This window comes from Oncorhynchus nerka, linkage group LG25 (genome assembly GCF_034236695.1).
Source record: "Oncorhynchus nerka isolate Pitt River linkage group LG25, Oner_Uvic_2.0, whole genome shotgun sequence".
NCBI lineage: Eukaryota > Metazoa > Chordata > Actinopteri > Salmoniformes > Salmonidae > Oncorhynchus > Oncorhynchus nerka.
Window position 1 is genome coordinate 39892042 of NC_088420.1, and position 19610 is coordinate 39911651.

General features: G+C 45.2%; 1 protein-coding gene across 2 annotated transcripts in view; it reads left to right on the top strand.

Moving 5' to 3' along the window:
* Nucleotides 1-1109: 1109 nt before the first annotated feature.
* The window catches only part of LOC115109506 (ELKS/Rab6-interacting/CAST family member 1-like), a 28590-nt gene continuing 10089 nt past the window's right edge, over nucleotides 1110-19610 (top strand). Inside the window, exons 1-10 of one of the 2 annotated variants that reach the window (XM_065009788.1) lie at nucleotides 1110-1299; nucleotides 7207-7990; nucleotides 8240-8428; nucleotides 17022-17313; nucleotides 17402-17529; nucleotides 17684-17758; nucleotides 17838-17993; nucleotides 18249-18416; nucleotides 18507-18674; nucleotides 18792-18929. In XM_065009788.1, coding sequence (XP_064865860.1) covers nucleotides 7433-7990; nucleotides 8240-8428; nucleotides 17022-17313; nucleotides 17402-17529; nucleotides 17684-17758; nucleotides 17838-17993; nucleotides 18249-18416; nucleotides 18507-18674; nucleotides 18792-18929 — 1872 coding nt within the window. In that variant the 5' untranslated portion in view covers nucleotides 1110-1299; nucleotides 7207-7432. Of the gene's footprint in view, nucleotides 1300-2686; nucleotides 3022-7206; nucleotides 7991-8239; nucleotides 8429-17021; nucleotides 17314-17401; nucleotides 17530-17683; nucleotides 17759-17837; nucleotides 17994-18248; nucleotides 18417-18506; nucleotides 18675-18791; nucleotides 18930-19610 lie in introns of those variants that run through there. The other variant, XM_065009789.1, reaches the window with a different exon arrangement.

Sequence of the window (19610 nt, forward strand, 5' to 3'; positions counted from 1 at the left end):
AAATGTTAATTTATTTACCTTAAACCATCTCCAACGTCATTTTAGGGAATTTGGCAGTATGTCCAGCCTCACAACCGCAAACCACATGTATGGTGTCATGTGGGCAAGCAGTTTGCTGATGTCAATGTTGTGAACAGAGTGGCATAAGCTACGGACAACAAACACAATTGCACAGATATACCGTGACGAGATCTTGAGGCCCAATGCAAGGCCCATTTGTAAGCTATTTGTGACCAACAGATGCATATCTGTATTCCCAGTCATGTGAAATCCATAGATTAAGGCCTAATGTATTCATTTCAATTGACTGATTTCCTCATATGAACTGTAACTCAGTAAAATATTTGAAATTGTTTCATGTTACATTTATATTTTTGTTCCGAATATTTTATGGAAAATAGATATTAACAGTATTACAGTGCGGCTCAGATTACTGTTAGATTTAAGATGGGAAGGCCTCCCTCACCGGTTTTGTCCCCTTACGTTACGGGCCATAGCCCGGTACAACACAGGCTAGCTCAGCAGAATCCCCTCAGTGCCTCAGAATCAGTTGAGGCCACCCCCTCTATCTTACTGCCCTAAAAATCAGTTCATGAGGCAGTCCCTCTGCCTGTTTGCCACGCTGTACTTGGGCCCCCCAACGTACAGCTGCAGGGTCCGCTCCATGCCCAGCCCCTCACACCACCTATCTAGGACCATGACCGAGAGATAGAGGGAGAGAGAGAAAGTAAAAAATAAAAAATAAAAAAAGTCTAATAAGATTTACCTAGCATAGGTCTAGACCTATCCAAGGAGAATGCCCACTGGCTTCATAACCAAACCGAGGAATTATGTCAGGTATCAAACATCTGACAAAATTTTTTTTTAAAGGAAATTAATTTATTTTTACCATCCTCCTCTTGGTGATTGCAACCCTAAAATTGGTTCTCAAACACTTTAGGCCTATCTGGTGAAACAGTTCTAGTCTACACAAAATAACACACTTAGGTAAAAAGGCTAGTAAATTAATTGTAACGTAAACCGACTTTCTGTACGTTATGGTATGTCGTCGGGAACACGCCTTTGGGATTAAAGCGTAGCGATGACAGTCGTGAACGCGCATCGCGGGCTTGACGTCACTGAAGCGCCCAGGCTCTCCAGAGCGAGAGCCGCTAGTTGTGTTGGCAAAAAATATGGGAAAATTAGATAGAGGTATGCTGAGGAAATAAGGGAAAATGTCCGTATATGTGCCGTTTTCCATTTGACGCAGGATACAACAAACTGATTTGACTGACCCCCATCAGACAGAGCTACAGCACGGTAGGCTAGTTCACTCTATAAGTGATTTTCGTCATCATTGTGTTCATTTCTAAGGAATCTGCTTGACCATATCATATTTATGAATATGTATGCATCCGAATATTATGACATTTTTGGAAAGGAAATAACGGCAGTATTGTTAGTCTTTTTTAGGGGGGAGCAAATTTCTTTAAATGAAAGAAAACCCCGTAAATGATGTTCAGCCCTACAGCAATGGAGGAGGAAAAGAATGGATATTTGAGAGGGTGCGATTGGGTGGCTCCTGTATTTAACGATTTTTATTTTTTAGATGTTGTCCATTACTAAAGATTTTAGACGTCTTGCCATCCAAGTTGACAATCGTATTACCTTCAGACCATTTATCAGTTTTGCTAGCAGTTTATCTTGCATCCATGAGGTTTTTATTCCCCAATGTTTAAATGGCCAGCCCTTTCAGTCATAGCTAACGTAGCGAACAAGAAACAATGTAGCACGCTACCGTGCGCGATATAGGCTAGTGCAAGATCCATCTACATTCAATTTCGGAACAGTGTTACATTGGAATAAAAAAAAATCGATATTGCAGCAAAACGTTACATTGTAACGCTTGATAAGTCACATTAGCGTCATTTTTGCTCTTAGCTAGGCTGCCATTTGAAACTCCTACTAGCTATGGATACGTTTATGAGAAGTCTACAATCGAAATGGTCCGTGGTGTAATGTATCACGGATAAAGATAGTATTTGGGTTTTCTTAGGAAATTCTGTACTATCGGTCGCATTTTTGGGCCCACAACTCGCAGTCATTGGATACAATTGAAAAGGGGCGCTCCTCCCTACATTAGCCAGGTGACGTGACACATACTGTACCATAACGTACCAGCGTCCCTACTTGAAATTCTCTTTGACGCTGAACGTAAGGGGGGGAGAAAAAAAAATCGAAATTATCTATACAAAACGGTCTTTGCAGAGTCTACTATTGAACTGTAGGTGTAGCGGATTTCACATATGTATTGATACAACTGTACATTCATTCATAGTAGCAATAGGCCTACATTAACACGGCAATATGGGAAGTATTCCCCAGTAGCCTTTATACATTGGCTAGTAGAAATAAAAAATGTCAACTAACCTTTTCTTGCCGATACTTTCTTCGTTCTCTATTGGGAAGAAACGTATTTTACATGCCCGTATTCAGTTGCAGGTGGTTCTCAAAAAATCTGAGAATATTCAGAAAGATAGTCAAATTCATATTTTTCCACAAAGTAAGGAGTTCCCTCCTTTAATCTGCAGGACATCTTACATTTCCCAAAATATTTTCAGGAACAAATCAGCGAGAAGTCAGAGCAAAACAGGAAAAATAACATACTTGCTTTATGAAACATAATACACAACATCCGGGACTAGCATTAGCCACTGTAGCATGGTGGGGGAAAAGGGTGTTTCATAAAGAAAGTATGAATATTTTCCCCGTTTCTTTTTGCCTTCTCTCCATTAAGTCGAATGAAGGCGAAAACCGACACCTTTGCAGCCTGAATGGACAATGTTTTATGTACGAACCGGTCCACGGGGGATACGAGTGTATATATAGCTGGCTGCATACATTCCCTTTCGATGGTAAAATGACATGACTCTATCGACATCGTTTCTATGTGACACAACCGGGGGCCATGTGTAGAAGTAGATGACAGTGCAACCAAAACAAGAATCAACACAAATACAAGAGGGGCGCCATAAAGCTCAGGTGTGTGCTACGCCACTGCTTATTCATTAGTTCATTTATTTGCCACCTCTTAGATAGTTATCTCCAGTTCAGGGTTCCAGCTATATGTCTCCAGTTCAGGGTTCCAGCTATATGGTTTGCTAACTTTCCATCTAAGTGGCAAGCTTGCTAGATCAAGCGTCTTGGTTACAGCAAATACCTCTTGGATCAAGATCCCTGCTGCCTAAATTAGTTTTGTGTGCACTACTGGTAATATTGTATACCCTGGTATGGTAAAGGAATGGTATGAAAATCTGGATACCGCCCAACCCTATTTCTCACTCCATACAAAATGTGGATTTGACCATTTTTCATTATATTCTCTTGTTTTTGGAGAACCGCCTGCAACTGAGCACAGACATTTACAAGATGCATGCTTTGTTCTCAATTCGGTAGAAAAGTGTATCTGCTAAAACAGGTTCATTTGAAAAATTGCTTTAAACACTTTACTAGCCACGGCTACTATGGAAGAATACCTATATCACTGTTTTAATGGATATCTACACCCAGTTGGTGGGCTGTCTATATGGGAATTTCTTACTGGACACGCTCAAAGCATCTGCCAAAATGCATTGGCCCTTTGAAAAACCTTAGAGGTTTTAGAGGTTTTATTGCAAGATTATGCCCATGGTAGGTAGTCTGGTTTCCACTCTGGTTTCTCCTTTAGTCAGCTTGTCTTTGTTGTATTTGGAAAGGCAACAATGTAGTGTTGTTGAATGCAGAAACATGAGTATGACCTCTTCTGGAGTGTACGGTACAGACTCATCTAGAGTCTGTTTCTTCCTAGTTCCTGCCTACTGAGTTTTATTTTCTTGCCACTATAACCTCTGCTTGCTCTTTGGGGGTTACAGTCTGCATAGTTGTGACATTTGAGGCACTCATCCTACACGCTTGGTGTAGGGACCCTGGATGTACTGTCGTGGCCAAAAGTTTTGAGAATGACACAAATATTAATTTTCACAGTCTGCTGCCTCAGTTTGTACGATGGCAATTTGCAAATACTCCAGAATGTTATGAACAGTGATCAGATGAATTGCAATTAATTGCAAAGTCCCTCTTTGCCATGCAAATGAACTGAATCCCAAAATAAAATTTCCACTAAATTTCAGCCATGCCACAAAAGGACCAGCTGACAACATGTCAGCGATTCTCTCGTTAACACAGGTGTGACTGTTGACGAAGACGAGGCTGGAGATCACTCTGTCATGCTGATTGAGTTCGAATAACAGACTGGAAGCTTCAAAAGGAGGGTGGTGCTTGGAATCATTGTTCTCCCTCTTGTCAAGCATGGTTACCTGCAAGGAAACACGTGCCGTCATCATTGCTTTGCACAGAAAGGGCTTCATAGGCAATGATATTGCTGCCAGTAATATTGCACCTAAACCAACCATTTATAGGATCATCAAGATCTTCAAGGAGAGCGGTTCAATTGTTGTGAAGAAAGCTTCAGGGCGACCAAGAAAGTCCAGCAAGCTCCAGGACCGTCTCCTAAAGTTGATTCAGCTGCGGGATCGGGGCACCACCAGAACAGGTGTGAGGCAAAGACTTTTGGAGGATGGCCTGGTGTCAAGAAGGGCAGCAAAGAAGCCACTTCTCTCCAGGAAAAACATCAGGGACAGACAGATATTGGGGCGGCAGGGTAGACTAGTGGTTAGAGCGTTGGACTAGTAACCGAAAGGCTGCAAGTTCAAATTCCCAAGCTGACAAGGTACAAATCTGTCGTTCTGCCCCTGAACAGGCAGTTAACCCACTGTTCCTAGGCCGTCATTGAAAATAAGAATTTGTTCTTAACTGACTTGCCTAGTTAAATAAAGGAACAATAAAAACAATTCTGCAAAAGGTACAGGGTTTGGACTGCTGAGGACTGGGGTAAAATCATTTTCTCTGATGAATCCCCTTTCCGATTGTTTGGGGCATCCGGAAAAAAGCGTGTCCGGAGAAGACAAGGTGAGCGCTACCATCAGTCCTGTGTCATGCCAACAGTAAAGCATCCTGAGACCATTCATGTGTGGGGTTGCTTCTCAGCCAAGGGAGTGGGCTCCCTCAAAAAATGTCCTAAGAACACAGCCATGAATAAAGAATGGTACCAACACATCCTCCGAGAGCAACTTCTCCCAACCATCCAGGAACAGTTTGATGACGAACAATGCCTTTTCCAGCAAGATGGAGCACCTTGCCATAAGGCAAAAGTGATCACGAAGTGACTCGGGGAACAAAACAGACCTTAATCCCATTGAGAACTTGTGGTCAATCCTCAAGAGGCGGGTGGACAAACAAACACCCACAAATTCTGACAAACTCCATGCATTGATTATGCAAGAATGGGCTGCCATCAGTCAGGATGTGGCCCAGAAGTTAATTGACAGCATGCCAGGGCGGATTGCAGAGGTCTTGAAAGAGAAGGGTCAACACTGCAAATATTGACTCTTTGTATCAACTTCATGTAATTGTCAATAAAAGCATTTGACACTTATGAAATGCTTGTAATTATACTTCAGTATTCCATAGTAACATCTGACAAAAATGTCTAAATACACTGAAGGAACAAACGTTGTGGAAATTAATATTTGTGTCATTCTCAAAACTTTTGGCCATGGCTGTACAGTACCAGTCAAAAGTTTGGACACCTACTCATTCAAGGGTTTTTCTTCATTTGTACTATTTTCTACACTGTAGAATAATCATGAAGACATTAAAACTATGAAATAATAAACAATTATTTTATATTTGAGATTCTTCAAAGTAGCCAGCTTGTGCCTTGATGACAGCTTTGTACACTCTTGGCATTATCTCAACCAGCTTCATGAGGTCGTCACCTGGAATTAATTTCAATTAACAGGTATGCCTTGTTAAAAGTTAATTTGTGGAATTTGATTTCCTTCTTAATGCATTTGAGCCAATCAGTTGTGTTGTGACAAGTTAGGGGTCGTATACAGAAGATACCAATTCCATGTTATGGCAAGAACAGCTCAAATAAGCAAAGAGAAACAACAGTCCATCGTTACTTGAAAACATGAAGGTCAGTCAATACGGAAAATGTCAAGAACTTTGAAGTGCAGTCGCAAAAAACCATCAAGCACTATGATGAAACTGGCTCTCATGAGGGCCGCCACAGGAAAGGAAGACCCAGAGTTACCTCTGCTGCAGAGGACATGTTCATTACAGTTACCAGCCTCAGAAATTGCAGTTCAAATTGCAGTTCTTAGAGTTCAAGTACAGACACATCTCAACATCAACTGTTCAGAGGAGACTGCTTGAATCAGGCCTTCATGGTCGAATTGCTGCAAAGAAACCACTACTAAAGGACACCAATAATAAGAAGAGATTTGCTTGGGCCAAGAAACACAAGCAATGTACATTAGACCGGTGGAGTCCAAATTTGAGATTTTTGGTTCCAACCTCTGTGTCTTTGTGAGACGCAGAGTAGTTGAACGGATGATCTCCGAATGTGTGGTTCCCACTGTGAATCATGGAGGTGGGGGTGCTTTGCTGGTGACACTGTCTGTAATTTATTTAGCATTAAAGGCACACTTAACCAGCTTGGCTACCACATCATTCTGCAGCGATACACCATCCCATCTGGTTTGCGCTTCCTCCAACTCATTTTTTTATCAACAGGACAATTGTGTGCCGCCCTATGGGACTCCCAATCACGGCCCGTACAGCCTGGAATCTAACCAGGTTCTGTAGTGACGCCTCTAGCACTGAGATGCAGTGCCTTAGATCGTTGCGCTACTAGGGAGTGAAGGAAAAGCAGCCAACAAGTGCTCCGCATATGTGGGAACTTCTTCAAGACTGTTGGAAAAGCATTCAAGGTGAAGTTGGTTGAGTGAATGCCAAGAGTGTGCAAAGCTGTCAAGGCGAAGGGTGGCTATTTTGAAGAATCTCAAACATAGAATTTGTTTTGTTTAACACTTTTTTGGGGTTACTTACATGAATCCATATGTGTTATTTCATAGTTTTGATGTCTTCACTATTATTCTACAATGTAGAAAATATAAAAATAAAGATAAACCCTTAGGTGTGTCCAAATGAGTAGGTGTGATATTCAACTTGTTCCTCATTTCATGCATCATGGCTAGATCGATATTACAGTAAAGCAGCGATGGTATGCTTTTGCCTTTCGGTGTACAGACTTTCTCATTTAGCCAACTCTGTTCCTTCCAGATCAGTCTCCTGTGTATCGACCCTCTGAATGGTCATTATCTAACTCCAAGAGCAGCTGTCACTCAGTCCCTTCTGAGATTGAGAGAGCGCTCAGCTGTTTCGCATGAAACAAGCGCTCACTTACTTCAGTTGAGTCCATCGCACACTAGACAAGGCTACATCTCCACGTTTCGGACACTGCACCTCTTCCCACCATCCAGCCGTCCACTCCTCTGCTTCAGCGAACATGTACGGCAGCGCCCGTTCCGTTGGCCGAGCGGATGCCAACCACAGCGGAGGAGGGAGAGACGCTGGGAGGGATGGGGGGAGCAGCCAGGGTTCTGGGCGCTCCCCTTGTCTCCCCCGCTCACCACGGATGGGTCACCGTCGCACCAACAGCACGGGGGGCAGCGGAGGATGTCCAGGAGGAGCGGGGGGTAAGACCCTCTCCATGGAGAACATCCAGTCCCTCAATGCAGCCTACGCCACCTCAGGACCCATGTACCTGAGCGACAACGAGGTCGCCATGTCCGACCGAGTTAACAAGAGCGGTCGGGAGATGACCACAATGGGGCGACAGAGGGTGACATACGGGTCAAGGGCGAGCGCAGGTGGGGGTGGAGGCGTGGCAGCCAGCACACCAAACATCGCCACGTCGGCCCCAGCCAACGCTGTGCTCCCTGGGGGAATGATGGCAGGTGACTCCCTGGCTTTTGGGGATCACCACATGGCCTCTACGGTGCCACACTCCCTGAGACAAGCCCGGGATAACACCATACTGGACCTGCAGGCCCAGCTCAAAGAGGTCAGTAGCCCCAGTTGCAGCTATCTAATTTACTGATTTGCATATTTTAGTGAGACTGGAAGCTGTGATGTCATAAGGACATTTTGCAATGACACGTTTGACATGTACCGTATTTTGAGCAGCGCATCCAGTTTGACTTTTGCATAGTGTCTGCCATTCCAAGGTTTGTGTGAGAACGTTTCGGTGCAGAGTGTGTGTGAGTGAAAGTCAGACGGTATCTTTGACAGACTGAGTCTCCTTGTCCCTCAGGTTCTGCGTGAGAATGAGTTGCTGTGTCGTGAGGTGGAGGTGAAGGAGAGCAAGCTGAGTTCCTCCATGAACTCCATAAAGACCTTCTGGAGCCCTGAGCTGAAGAAGGAGAGAGCCCTAAGGAAGGACGAGGTGTCCAAGATCACTGTCTGGAAGGAACAATACCGCGTGGTGCAAGACGAGACACAGGTTAGTGTGGGTGATATTTTACATCCATGAAATTGTTAAAGAAAGAATTGGGGGCAATTTACTACCTCGAGCAAAGGGAAGGTTAGAGCCTATTGGCTGTGTGTGTGACAGGGGAGATACGTAGGCTCTAACCTATCCTATAGCTATCGGCAGTGTGTGTCTGAGGGAGGATGTGTAGCTTTAGCAACATCAGCTAATCCTCTTATATGCAGCTATGTGCTCATGCTACAAACTGTAGATGAAAGAGGGGTGTTAGTTTAATGGCTGCATAAGTCTGTACACAACATCCCCCTTTTGTTAAAGGAATGGGAGGATGTAGTGAGCAGATATGAGAGGAAACCTGTGAAAAATGAGCTTCAGATTGAGCTAGGGGGATGTTACAACGCTACTGTACCTGCTATAGAGAGAAAATAAATAATGGAAACAGCAGAACAGCCTCTTCGGGATAAGACGTAGAGTAAATAGCAGGCTCTTGGGAAAAGCATATAAAAGCAAGCGTTTAGTCCCCCCCACCCCCCTGTGTGTGTGTGTGTGTGAGAGAGAGAGAGAGCAAGCTTTTAGTTTCCTCACATTGCTGTCTTATGTGGTGACAGCTCACAACTCGGCATACTGAAGACTAACTTGCTAATCAGAGACCAAGGGCTCTATTTTTGGCTGCTGCTACGGCCCGAACACACGGTAGTTTGCATTTTCAGCGTGTAAAAACTGGCCATATGCGCCAGGTTCATGCCTAATATCAGCTCACTTGCGCTGAGGTGGGAGAGATGGCAATGTTTGAGGTGTGTCCTTGAAAACAAGCACAAAATGGAATTTAATGCGGTGCATATCGGGAGATTTAAGACCAATGAAAAGCAGGTAGGTCTTAACAGTAACGGGGTTGGTAATGGCATGGATTTTGTGAGCGGAAGGGCAACCAACCTAGCCGTGACGCACAGTGCCCTTATGCTCATCGAACAAGAGAGGGGCTGTGTTTTTTTGTAGGTAGCCTTGTGGTTAGAGCGTTGAAAGGTTGCTGGATCAAATCCCCGAGCTGACAAGGTAAAAATCTGTCGTTCTGCCCCTGAACAAGGCAGTTTACCCACTTCCCCAATAGGCTGTCATTGTAAATAAGAATTTGTTCTTTAACTGACTTGCCTATTTAAATAAATAAAATAATAAACCAAGCATATAGCCTCCCCTCAATTAATGCTGCTTTCAAGCCTGAAAGGGTTTGACTCGTGAGAGTGCTTTGAAATTAATCTTAATCTCCAACGCTTTATTCAAATATCAAGTTTTGGAGCAGCAAAACAGTGAGCCAACATCCCCTTTTTATGTGTTGCGTAGGCCTACATTATTTTAGCCAGCTCTCGTTTTGGGTGTGCGTAAACCACCTCCAAATAGGCTACATGTGTCCATATGCCCATCACCAAACGAGATATGAGATGATGCTGGTGCCGTTTAGAACTTATTTTCCTCGAACAATTGCTTGTTTTCCATTTCACATGATTAAAAAGCATTCCCTCCGTAGGCTACCCTCACCCTAGACCTACAGGCTGTAACAACACATGATTAAAAAGCATTCCCTCCGTAGGCTACCCTCACCCTAGACCTACAGGCTGTAACAACACATGATTAAAAAGCATTCCCTCCGTAGGCTACCCTCACCTTAGACCTACAGGCTGTAACAACACATGATTAAAAAGCATTCCCTCCATAGGCTACCCTCACCCTAGACCTACAGGCTGTAACAACACATGATTAAAAAGCATTCCCTCCATAGGCTACCCTCACCTTAGACCTACAGGCTGTAACAACACATGATTAAAAAGCATTAGACCTCCGTAACAACACAGGCTACCCTCACCCTAGACCTACAGGCTGTAACAACACATGATTAAAGAAAAGGCATTAGACCCTAACAACACATGATTAAAGAACATAGGCCCTCACCCTAGACCTACAGGCTGTAACAACACATGATTAAAGAACATAGGCTACCCTCACCATAGACCTATAGGCTGTAACAACACATGATTAAAGAACATAGGCTACCCTCACCCTAGACCTATAGGCTGTAACAACACATGATTAAAGAACATAGGCTACCCTCACCCTAGACCTATAGGCTGTAACAACACATGATTAAAGAACATAGGCTACCCTCACCCTATACCTATAGGCTGTAAACAAAGGCTGGTTCAACAGACGTCCGTCATGTCTCTTTTATCCTGTTGGTTTTATGATATCATGGTTCTGACCCCAAGCTATTTAGAAATATTGTTGTAAAAAAAAAAAGACAGTGATTTTGTTTTAATTTGATTAAAAAACCAACTTATTAGAATGATTCACCGTCCTAGCTTTGTGATGAGATCGTCCAGCTCGCATGCAATGGAATTTAGGAACCGTCTGTTATTTCTGGAGAAGTGTGAGCAGTATAACGGTTGATGTTCTCTTTATATTGGAGCTTTGTCCAGCTTCTGTGAAAAGTTTGATGTGTGTAAAACCTTCCATTGTCTGCATTGCCTTATATTATGCTCATGGGAACAATATATGGTGCCTGTAACTATATTTATGTATAGCCTATTTTAAAACAAGTTTTGATTTACATTTTATTTGAATTTTTCGCTCTTTTTAGGCCTTGTCAATAATTGCTTATTGACTACATTTGGCATGTTCTTGGCTCAGACATAATGCAATTTACAGTAGTCTTATCCCCTGATTCAGAGGGGTTGGGTTTATATTATCTATTTATTTATAGACAACCATCTTTTTCACCTCTTCCACACTGACTTTACGAATTCAAAAGTACAATTCTTGTCTTTCATAATTTGGTCCGATATAATTGGATGTGTAGTGTCAGCGTTTGTTGCTGGCATGTCATCCCTAAGTTTGCTTATCTTGCCAATGAAAAAGTAATTAAATAGTTTGCAATATCAGTTGGTTTTGTGATGAATGAGCCATCTGATACAATGAATGAAGGAGCCGAGTTGCCTTTTTTCCCAAAATTTCATTTAAGGTGCCCCAAAGCTTTTACTAGCATTCTTTATATAATGTATCTTTGTTTCATAGTGTAGTTTATTTTTTATTTAGTTTAGTCACATGATTTCTTAATTTGGAGTACGTTTGCCAATTAGTTGGGCTGCCAGACTTAATTGCCATACCTTTTGCCTCATCCCTCTTAACCATACCATTTTTTAATTCCTCATCAATCCAAGGGGATTTATCAGTTTTTACAGTCATTTTCTTAATGGGTGCGTGGATATTAGTAACTGGAATAAGTAGTTTCATAAATGTGTCAAGTGCAGCGTCTGGTTGCTCCTCATTACACACCACAGACCTGCAGCGTCTGGATGCTCCTCATTACACACCACAGACCTGCAGCGTCTGGTTGCTCCTCATTACACACCACAGACCTGCAGCGTCTGGTTGCTCCTCATTACACACCACAGACCTGCAGCGTCTGGTTGCTCCTCATTACACACCACAGACCTGCAGCGTCTGGTTGCTCCTCATTACACACCACAGACCTGCAGCGTCTGGTTGCTCCTCATTACACACCACAGACCTGCAGCGTCTGGTTGCTCCTCATTACACACCACAGACCTGCAGCGTCTGGTTGCTCCTCATTACACACCACAGACCTGCGTCTGGTTGCTCCTCATTACACACCACAGACCTGCAGCGTCTGGTTGCTCCTCATTACACACCACAGACCTGCAGCGTCTGGTTGCTCCTCATTACACACCACAGACCTGCAGCGTCTGGTTGCTCCTCATTACACACCACAGACCAGCAAATATTCTTTACATCATCAACATATGAATCACTACAAAACTTATTGTATGACCTCTTATACACTATATTAGGCCCAGCCTTTGGAACTTTGGTTTTCCTAGATATGGCTATTATATTGTGATCACTACATCCTATGGATTTGGATACTGCTTTAAAGCAAATATCTGCAGCATTAATAAAGATATGATCAATACATGTTGATGATTTAATGCCTGTGCTGTTTGTAACTACCCTGGTAGGTTGACTGACAACCTGAGCCAGGTTGCAGGCAATGATTACAGTTTGATTTTTTTCCCTGAGTGGGCAGCTTGATGATAGCCAGTCAATATTTAAATCACCCAGAAAATATACATCTCTGTTGATATCACATACATTATCAAACATTTCACCCACATTATCCAGATGCTGACTGTTAGCACTTGGTGGTCTATAGCAGCTTCCCACCAGAATGGGCTTTAGGTGAGGCAGATGAACCTGTAGTCATATTACTTCAATAGTATTTGACATGAGATCGTCTCTAAGCTTTACAGGAATGTGGTTCTGAATATAGACCGCAACACCCCCTCCGTTGGCGTTTGTCTTTTCGGTAGATGTTATAACCATGTATTTCTACCACTGTATCATCAAAGGTATTATCTAAGTGAGTTTCAGAGATAGTCAGAATATGAATGTCATCTGTTACAAGCAAGTTATTGACTTCATGGACCTTGTTTCTTAGGCTACATATGTTAAAATGGGCTATTTTTTTTTTTTTACTGCTTTTCTGGGTTGTTTGATTGTTTTTAATGATTTACTGGGAAGCTTATCAGAGGTAGACATGCTCATGTTATTTACATTGGAGCTGATAGTGCAGGGTGAGCTGCATAAAGATGTCTTCCTACTATTGCACGCCGCCTCAGTGCTAACAGTGTAACTCTGGTTTATAGGCTCATGATTAAATGCGGAAGACACATTTCAGTTGGACAACTGACCAGGTATCCCACTTTCCTTTCCTTATATTAGTAGGAAGGCTATGTTTTAAAAATATATTTCAATATTGAAGCCATCAATTACTTAGAACAATGTGGACTGCAAACTTGTTCAACATATTATGCAAAAATGGGATAGGCCGACATTTTGTTTCTGTAGACTATTTAATAAACTAGGCTATAAAAGACTAACATTCAAATTGGAATTGATGACAACACGGTACAGAAGACTTCAAATACACAAGTTGAATCAACTGCATATTTAGCCAAGGAGCACATTCTGATTGGCTAGTGAGGGGTCAAGCCCCCAACTTATTTATTTATCAAAACTCCTACTTTAGCAGTCAATGGCATTTGATTGTTACCCCCTCCTGTCTCCTTGGGTTTGTGCCAAGTTCAATTCCACATCAGGTGCTTTAAACACAGCTACCCGCCTCTCTGTTTCTCCTGCTCTTCAGAGTGAGTGAGAGGAGACGCTGCCTCTGCGTTTAGGATAATGCCCAGCTCAGCACCCCATCACTGCGTGTGTATAATGTGTGGATGCTGGCAGGGGGATTTTCTGCACTCCAACCTTCTGTCATCGTGTGTGTGTGTGTGTGTGTGTGTGTGTTTGTTAACTAGCAATAGCAATCCTGGTTTAACAGGAGATTAACTGTATGGGAAATGGGGATCAATTCTGTTTCAGAACTAGTGTATTTAGGAAATCATCTATAATCCAGATGTCTGGAAAACATGAATGATTTTTCACTTCATGTTTTGGACTTCACTAATCAAATTAATGTATTTCCCCTCTGAACACTGGCATCCTGACATAAGGCATGTCTTTAATGATTAATGGCCTGATCTGGATAATTTGGTGTTTCTTTTCCTGCCCATTATGCCCTGCTGAGTCACACACACACACACACACACACACACACACACACACACACACACTACGGGAGAGTGGCTGTGTGAGGGGGCTGACTGTTAGACGGACAGGGTAATTACCCAGATGCCTGTGCAGTGAGGGGGCTGACTGTTAGACGGACAGGGTAATTACCCAGATGCCTGTGCAGTGAGGGGGCTGACTGTTAGACGGACAGGGTAATTACCCAGATGCCTGTGCAGTGGGGGGCTGACGGTTAGACGGACAGGGTAATTACCCAGATGCCTGTGCAGTGAGGGGGCTGACTGTTAGACGGACAGGGTAATTACCCAGATGCCTGTGCAGTGGGGGCTGACTGTTAGACGGACAGGGTAATTACCCAGATGCCTGTGCAGTGGGGGCTGACTGTTAGACGGACAGGGTAATTACCCAGATGCCTGTGCAGTGAGGGGGCTGACTGTTAGACGGACAGGGTAATTACCCAGATGCCTGTGCAGTGGGGGGCTGACTGTTAGACGGACAGGGTAATTACCCAGATGCCTGTGCAGTGGGGGGCTGACTGTTAGACGGACAGGGTAATTACCCAGATGCCTGTGCAGTGAGGGGGCTGACTGTTAGACGGACAGGGTAATTACCCAGATGCCTGTGCAGTGGGGGGCTGACTGTTAGACGGACAGGGTAATTACCCAGATGCCTGTGCAGTGAGGGGGCTGACTGTTAGACGGACAGGGTAATTACCCAGATGCCTGTGCAGTGAGGGGCTGACGGTTAGACGGACAGGGTAATTACCCAGATGCCTGTGCAGTGAGGGGGCTGACTGTTAGACGGACAGGGTAATTACCCAGATGCCTGTGCAGTGGGGGGCTGACTGTTAGACGGACAGGGTAATTACCCAGATGCCTGTGCAATGGGGGGCTGACTGTTAGACGGACAGGGTAATTACCCAGATGCCTGTGCAGTGGGGGCTGACTGTTAGACGGACAGGGTAATTACCCAGATGCCTGTGCAGTGAGGGGGCTGACTGTTAGACGGACAGGGTAATTACCCAGATGCCTGTGCAGTGGGGGGCTGACTGTTAGACGGACAGGGTAATTACCCAGATGCCTGTGCAGTGGGGGGCTGACTGTTAGACGGACAGGGTAATTACCCAGATGCCTGTGCAGTGGGGGGCTGACTGTTAGACGGACAGGGTAATTACCCAGATGCCTGTGCAGTGAGGGGGCTGACTGTTAGACGGACAGGGTAATTACCCAGATGCCTGTGCAGTGAGGGGGCTGACTGTTAGACAAACAGGGTAATTACCCAGATGCCTGTGCAGTGAGGGGGCTGACGGTTAGACGGACAGGGTAATTACCCAGATGCCTGTGCAGTGAGAGGGCTGACTGTTAGACGGACAGGGTAATTACCCAGATGCCTGTGCAGTGAGGGGCTGACTGTTAGACGGACAGGGTAATTACCCTGATGCCTGTGCAGTGACTGGGGCTGACTGTGCAGTGGGGGGCTGACGGACAGGGTAATTACCCAGATGCCTGTGCAGTGGGGGGCTGACTGTTAGACGGACAGGGTAATTACCCAGATGCCTGTGCAGTGGGGGGCTGACTGTTAGACGGACAGGGTAATTACCCAGATGCCTGTGCAGTGAGGGGGCTGACGGTTAGACGGACAGGGTAATTACCCAGATGCCTGTGCAGTGAGGGGGCTGACTGTTAGACGGACAGGGTAATTACCCAGATGCCTGTGCAGTGGGGGGCTGACGGTTAGACGGACAGGGTAATTACCCAGATGCCTGTGCAGTGAGGGGGCTGACGGTTAGACGGACAGGGTAATTACCCAGATGCCTGTGCAGTGGGGGGCTGACAGTCTGAAAACAGCCATCTATAAATTAGAGCATTAGAAGCTCGTGAGGCTACTGTAGGGCTAATCAGCGGGTGCTCGAATTTAAAGATGGCTGTTTTCAGACTGTCAGCCCCCTCACACAGCCACTCTCCTGATGTGTGTGTGTGTGCGTGTGCGTTGGTTGCAGCTCTTGTCATCCCAGTAGAAAATAGAAGACATTGATCCCCTTCATCCCCAGTGATAAGTGACTGCTATTAGTCTCAGAATGTGTGTCGAGCGCTGTAAAATGGCTGTCATCTTCCATCTCCTACAGTAGTACGACTGATACTCAGCTATTTTTTATATTGCCTGTTACTCACTAAACACCACTCGCCTCGCCACTTACACCATTTGTCATGTCAGAAATGTTAAAAATGCTTAATTGGCTCATATTAAAGTAAGAGATTTGTGGTAAGATAGGGAATGAATACAAATGGGAGGGAGGGATAAATATATAAAGAGAGAGGGAGGGAGTGTCAGTGTTGATATGTTAGTGTTTATCGTACGTTTGACCCATATATAGCATTGTACTGCAGTGTGTTGTGCTGCAGAGCTTTGCCTACTGTGTGTGTGTGTTCTGTTTAGATCAGCTTGCTGTATCCAATCTCTTAAACACCTCTCTGTTGTCTCTTCTCATGAGGGAGAGGAATGGAGCGAGGGATCAGTGAGTCAGACTTAGTCACTGGGTCTGGGAGGGGCGAGGAGGAGAGAGGATGAGGGAACGTGTGACAGAAACGGGAGGGTGAGGAGGGGAGTGAAAGAGAGAGCGAAGGAGAGCGCGAGGGAGCGAGGGATACAGACAGGGACTTGTCTTTGTGCTGTTGTCTGAAACACCTCCCAGCTGATCCAAAGCAGAGAATAGAGCACAGCATTGTATTTCTGTCACATAGCTACTCTGTCAAAGAACTGTGGCAGTACAGGCTGCAAACAATGAATGCTGGCTGATTGTGCTTTTGCTCTCTGTATTTCACTACATGGGAACGCCAAAATGTCCTGATTGAGTAGGTGGTGTATTTGTTGCTGTACCCACTGATCCTTCTCTTCTCTCCCCTTTCCTCCCCTTTTTGATACATATAACTTCTCCCCCTGTCTCTTGCTCTCTCTCTAGCACCTCCACATGACAGTCCAGGCCTTGCAGGATGAATTGAGGATCCAGAGAGACCTGAACCAGCTGCTCCAGCAGGACCCTGCCAGCCAGGGTCGCGAACTGGCCCTGAACTCTGAACCCACGGAGGAGAACTACCGGCGGCTTCATGGGGACCACGAGCGTCAGGCCAAGGAGCTGTTCCTGCTCAGAAAGACCCTGGAGGAGATGGAGCTGAGGATAGACACCCAGAAACAGACCCTGGGTGCCAGGGACGAGTCCATCAAGAAACTGCTGGAGATGCTGCAGAGCAAAGGTGGGTTACTGGGACACAAACAGCGACCCATATTAGTCATTTTCCAATGTTAACGTATCTTCTAAATGACCATATTGTTGTATTCCAGGGCCGTCGGCTAAGGCCTCAGAGGAAGACCAGGAGAGAACCAGGAGACTGGCTGATGCTGAGATGCACAGACACCATCTAGAGTCCCTACTGGACCAGAGAGACCGGGAGACGACTGCTCTACGAGAGGTGAGGGACACTGGGAGAGATGAGGAGGAGAGAGGGGAGACGGAGGAAGGTAACACATAGAGGGGCTTTAGTTGGGTCACAATACAAACCATTTGGGATTGAGTGTTGTGTAGTAGACAATGTGTATGAGCTGTGACAACCTTGTTCTCTTTAGGAGCTGCATCGTCGATACGAGGGAACCCCAGAGTCCACCAAAACCAAGGCTCTACAGACAGTCATCGACATGAAGGTACCTGTCTCTGTGTGTGGCTGTGTCTGTCAGTGTGTTTGTCTGTGGGATAACCCCTTATCTCTCCGGTGTGTGTCAGGATGCTAAGATCAACTCTCTGGAGCGAGGTCTGAGGGACATGGAGGAGGAGGTGATGATGCTCAAGTCCAACGGCCTGCTGAGCTGTGAGGAGAGACAGGAGGATATGAAACAGATGGAGGTCTACCGCAGCCACACCAAGTTCATGAAGAACAAGGTTAGACCAGTTCCCATTGGTCTGAATTCAGTTGCCCTTGGTTCTGATAGGTCAGAATTCAGCTCAATATCAATCTGTTCTATAGTTGTTCGTGTTCTCATTATGTTCTCTTCATAGCCATGCACTCCTTCCTCTCCCTCTGCTCATCACCCACTACTTCTCTACCATTCCTCTTCTCCCCTCTCCTGCTCTTGTTTTCCCTCTTCCTCCACCTCTCTCTCTCTCTCTCTCTCTCTCTCTCTCTCTCTCTCTCAGATGGACCAAGTAAAGCAGGACATGTCCAGGAAGGACACAGAGCTGCTAGGTTTACAGACCAAGCTGGAGACTCTGACCAACCAGTTCTCTGATAGCAAACAGCACATCGAGGTCCTCAAGGAGTCGCTGACCGCTAAAGAACAACGAGCTGCCATCCTACAGACAGAGGTACACACACACACACACACATGCACACGCACACACACACACACACACACACAGAGCCAGTATGCTGAGCGGTTCCCCTCTGCTGGCCAGGTGGATGCGTTGCGTCTGCGTCTGGAGGAGAAGGAGACCACGCTGAACAAGAAGAGTAAACAGATCCAGGAGATGTCTGAGGAGAAGGGCACGCTCAACGGAGAGATCCACGACCTCAAGGACATGCTGGAGGTCAAGGAGCGCAAGGTCAACGTCCTGCAGAAGAAGGTGGAGCTTGACTATATATCATGCTGTATAATGCAAAAGTCATACTACGTCCTGTTTAGTAAGCGTTTTGTGTATGTTTTTCGTCTAGCTCACCTAATTTTGTGTGTGTGTGTCCAGATTGAGAACCTGCAGGAACAGCTGAGAGACAAGGAGAAGCAGATGAGCAGCCTGAAGGAGCGAGTGAAGTCTCTACAGACAGACACCTCTAACACAGACACAGCTCTTAACACACTGGAGGAGTCCCTCGCTGAGAAGGTACACACACACACACTAGAGTCCTACATTGGTCAGTTTTATTACACCAATAAAACAGCTCCTCACTGTGGCTGGGTCTGACACCGCTCACACAATGGGATTTACACCAATAAAACAGCTCCACACTCTCACTGTGGCTGGGTCTGACACCGCTCACACAATGGGATTTACACCAATAAAACAGCTCCACACTCTCACTGTGGCTGGGTCTGACACCGCTCACACAATGGGATTTACACCAATAAAACAGCTCCACACTCTCACTGTGGCTGGGTCTGACACCGCTCACACAATGGGATTTACACCAATAAAACAGCTCCTCACTGTGGCTGGGTCTGACACCGCTCACACAATGGGATTTACACCAATAAAACAGCTCCACACTCTCACTGTGGCTGGGTCTGACACCGCTCACACAATGGGATTTACACCAATAAAACAGCTCCACACTCTCACTGTGGCTGGGTCTGACACCGCTCACACAATGGGATTTACACCAATAAAACAGCTCCACACTCTCACTGTGGCTGGGTCTGACACCGCTCACACAATGGGATTTACACCAATAAAACAAGCTGATGGGTTTGTACAAATTGTATAAGCATTATTTAAAACATTTCCGACCCGCAATATAATTGTTCTGAACTGCGAGCCAACCCACGGGTTCAAGGAGTACTTTCA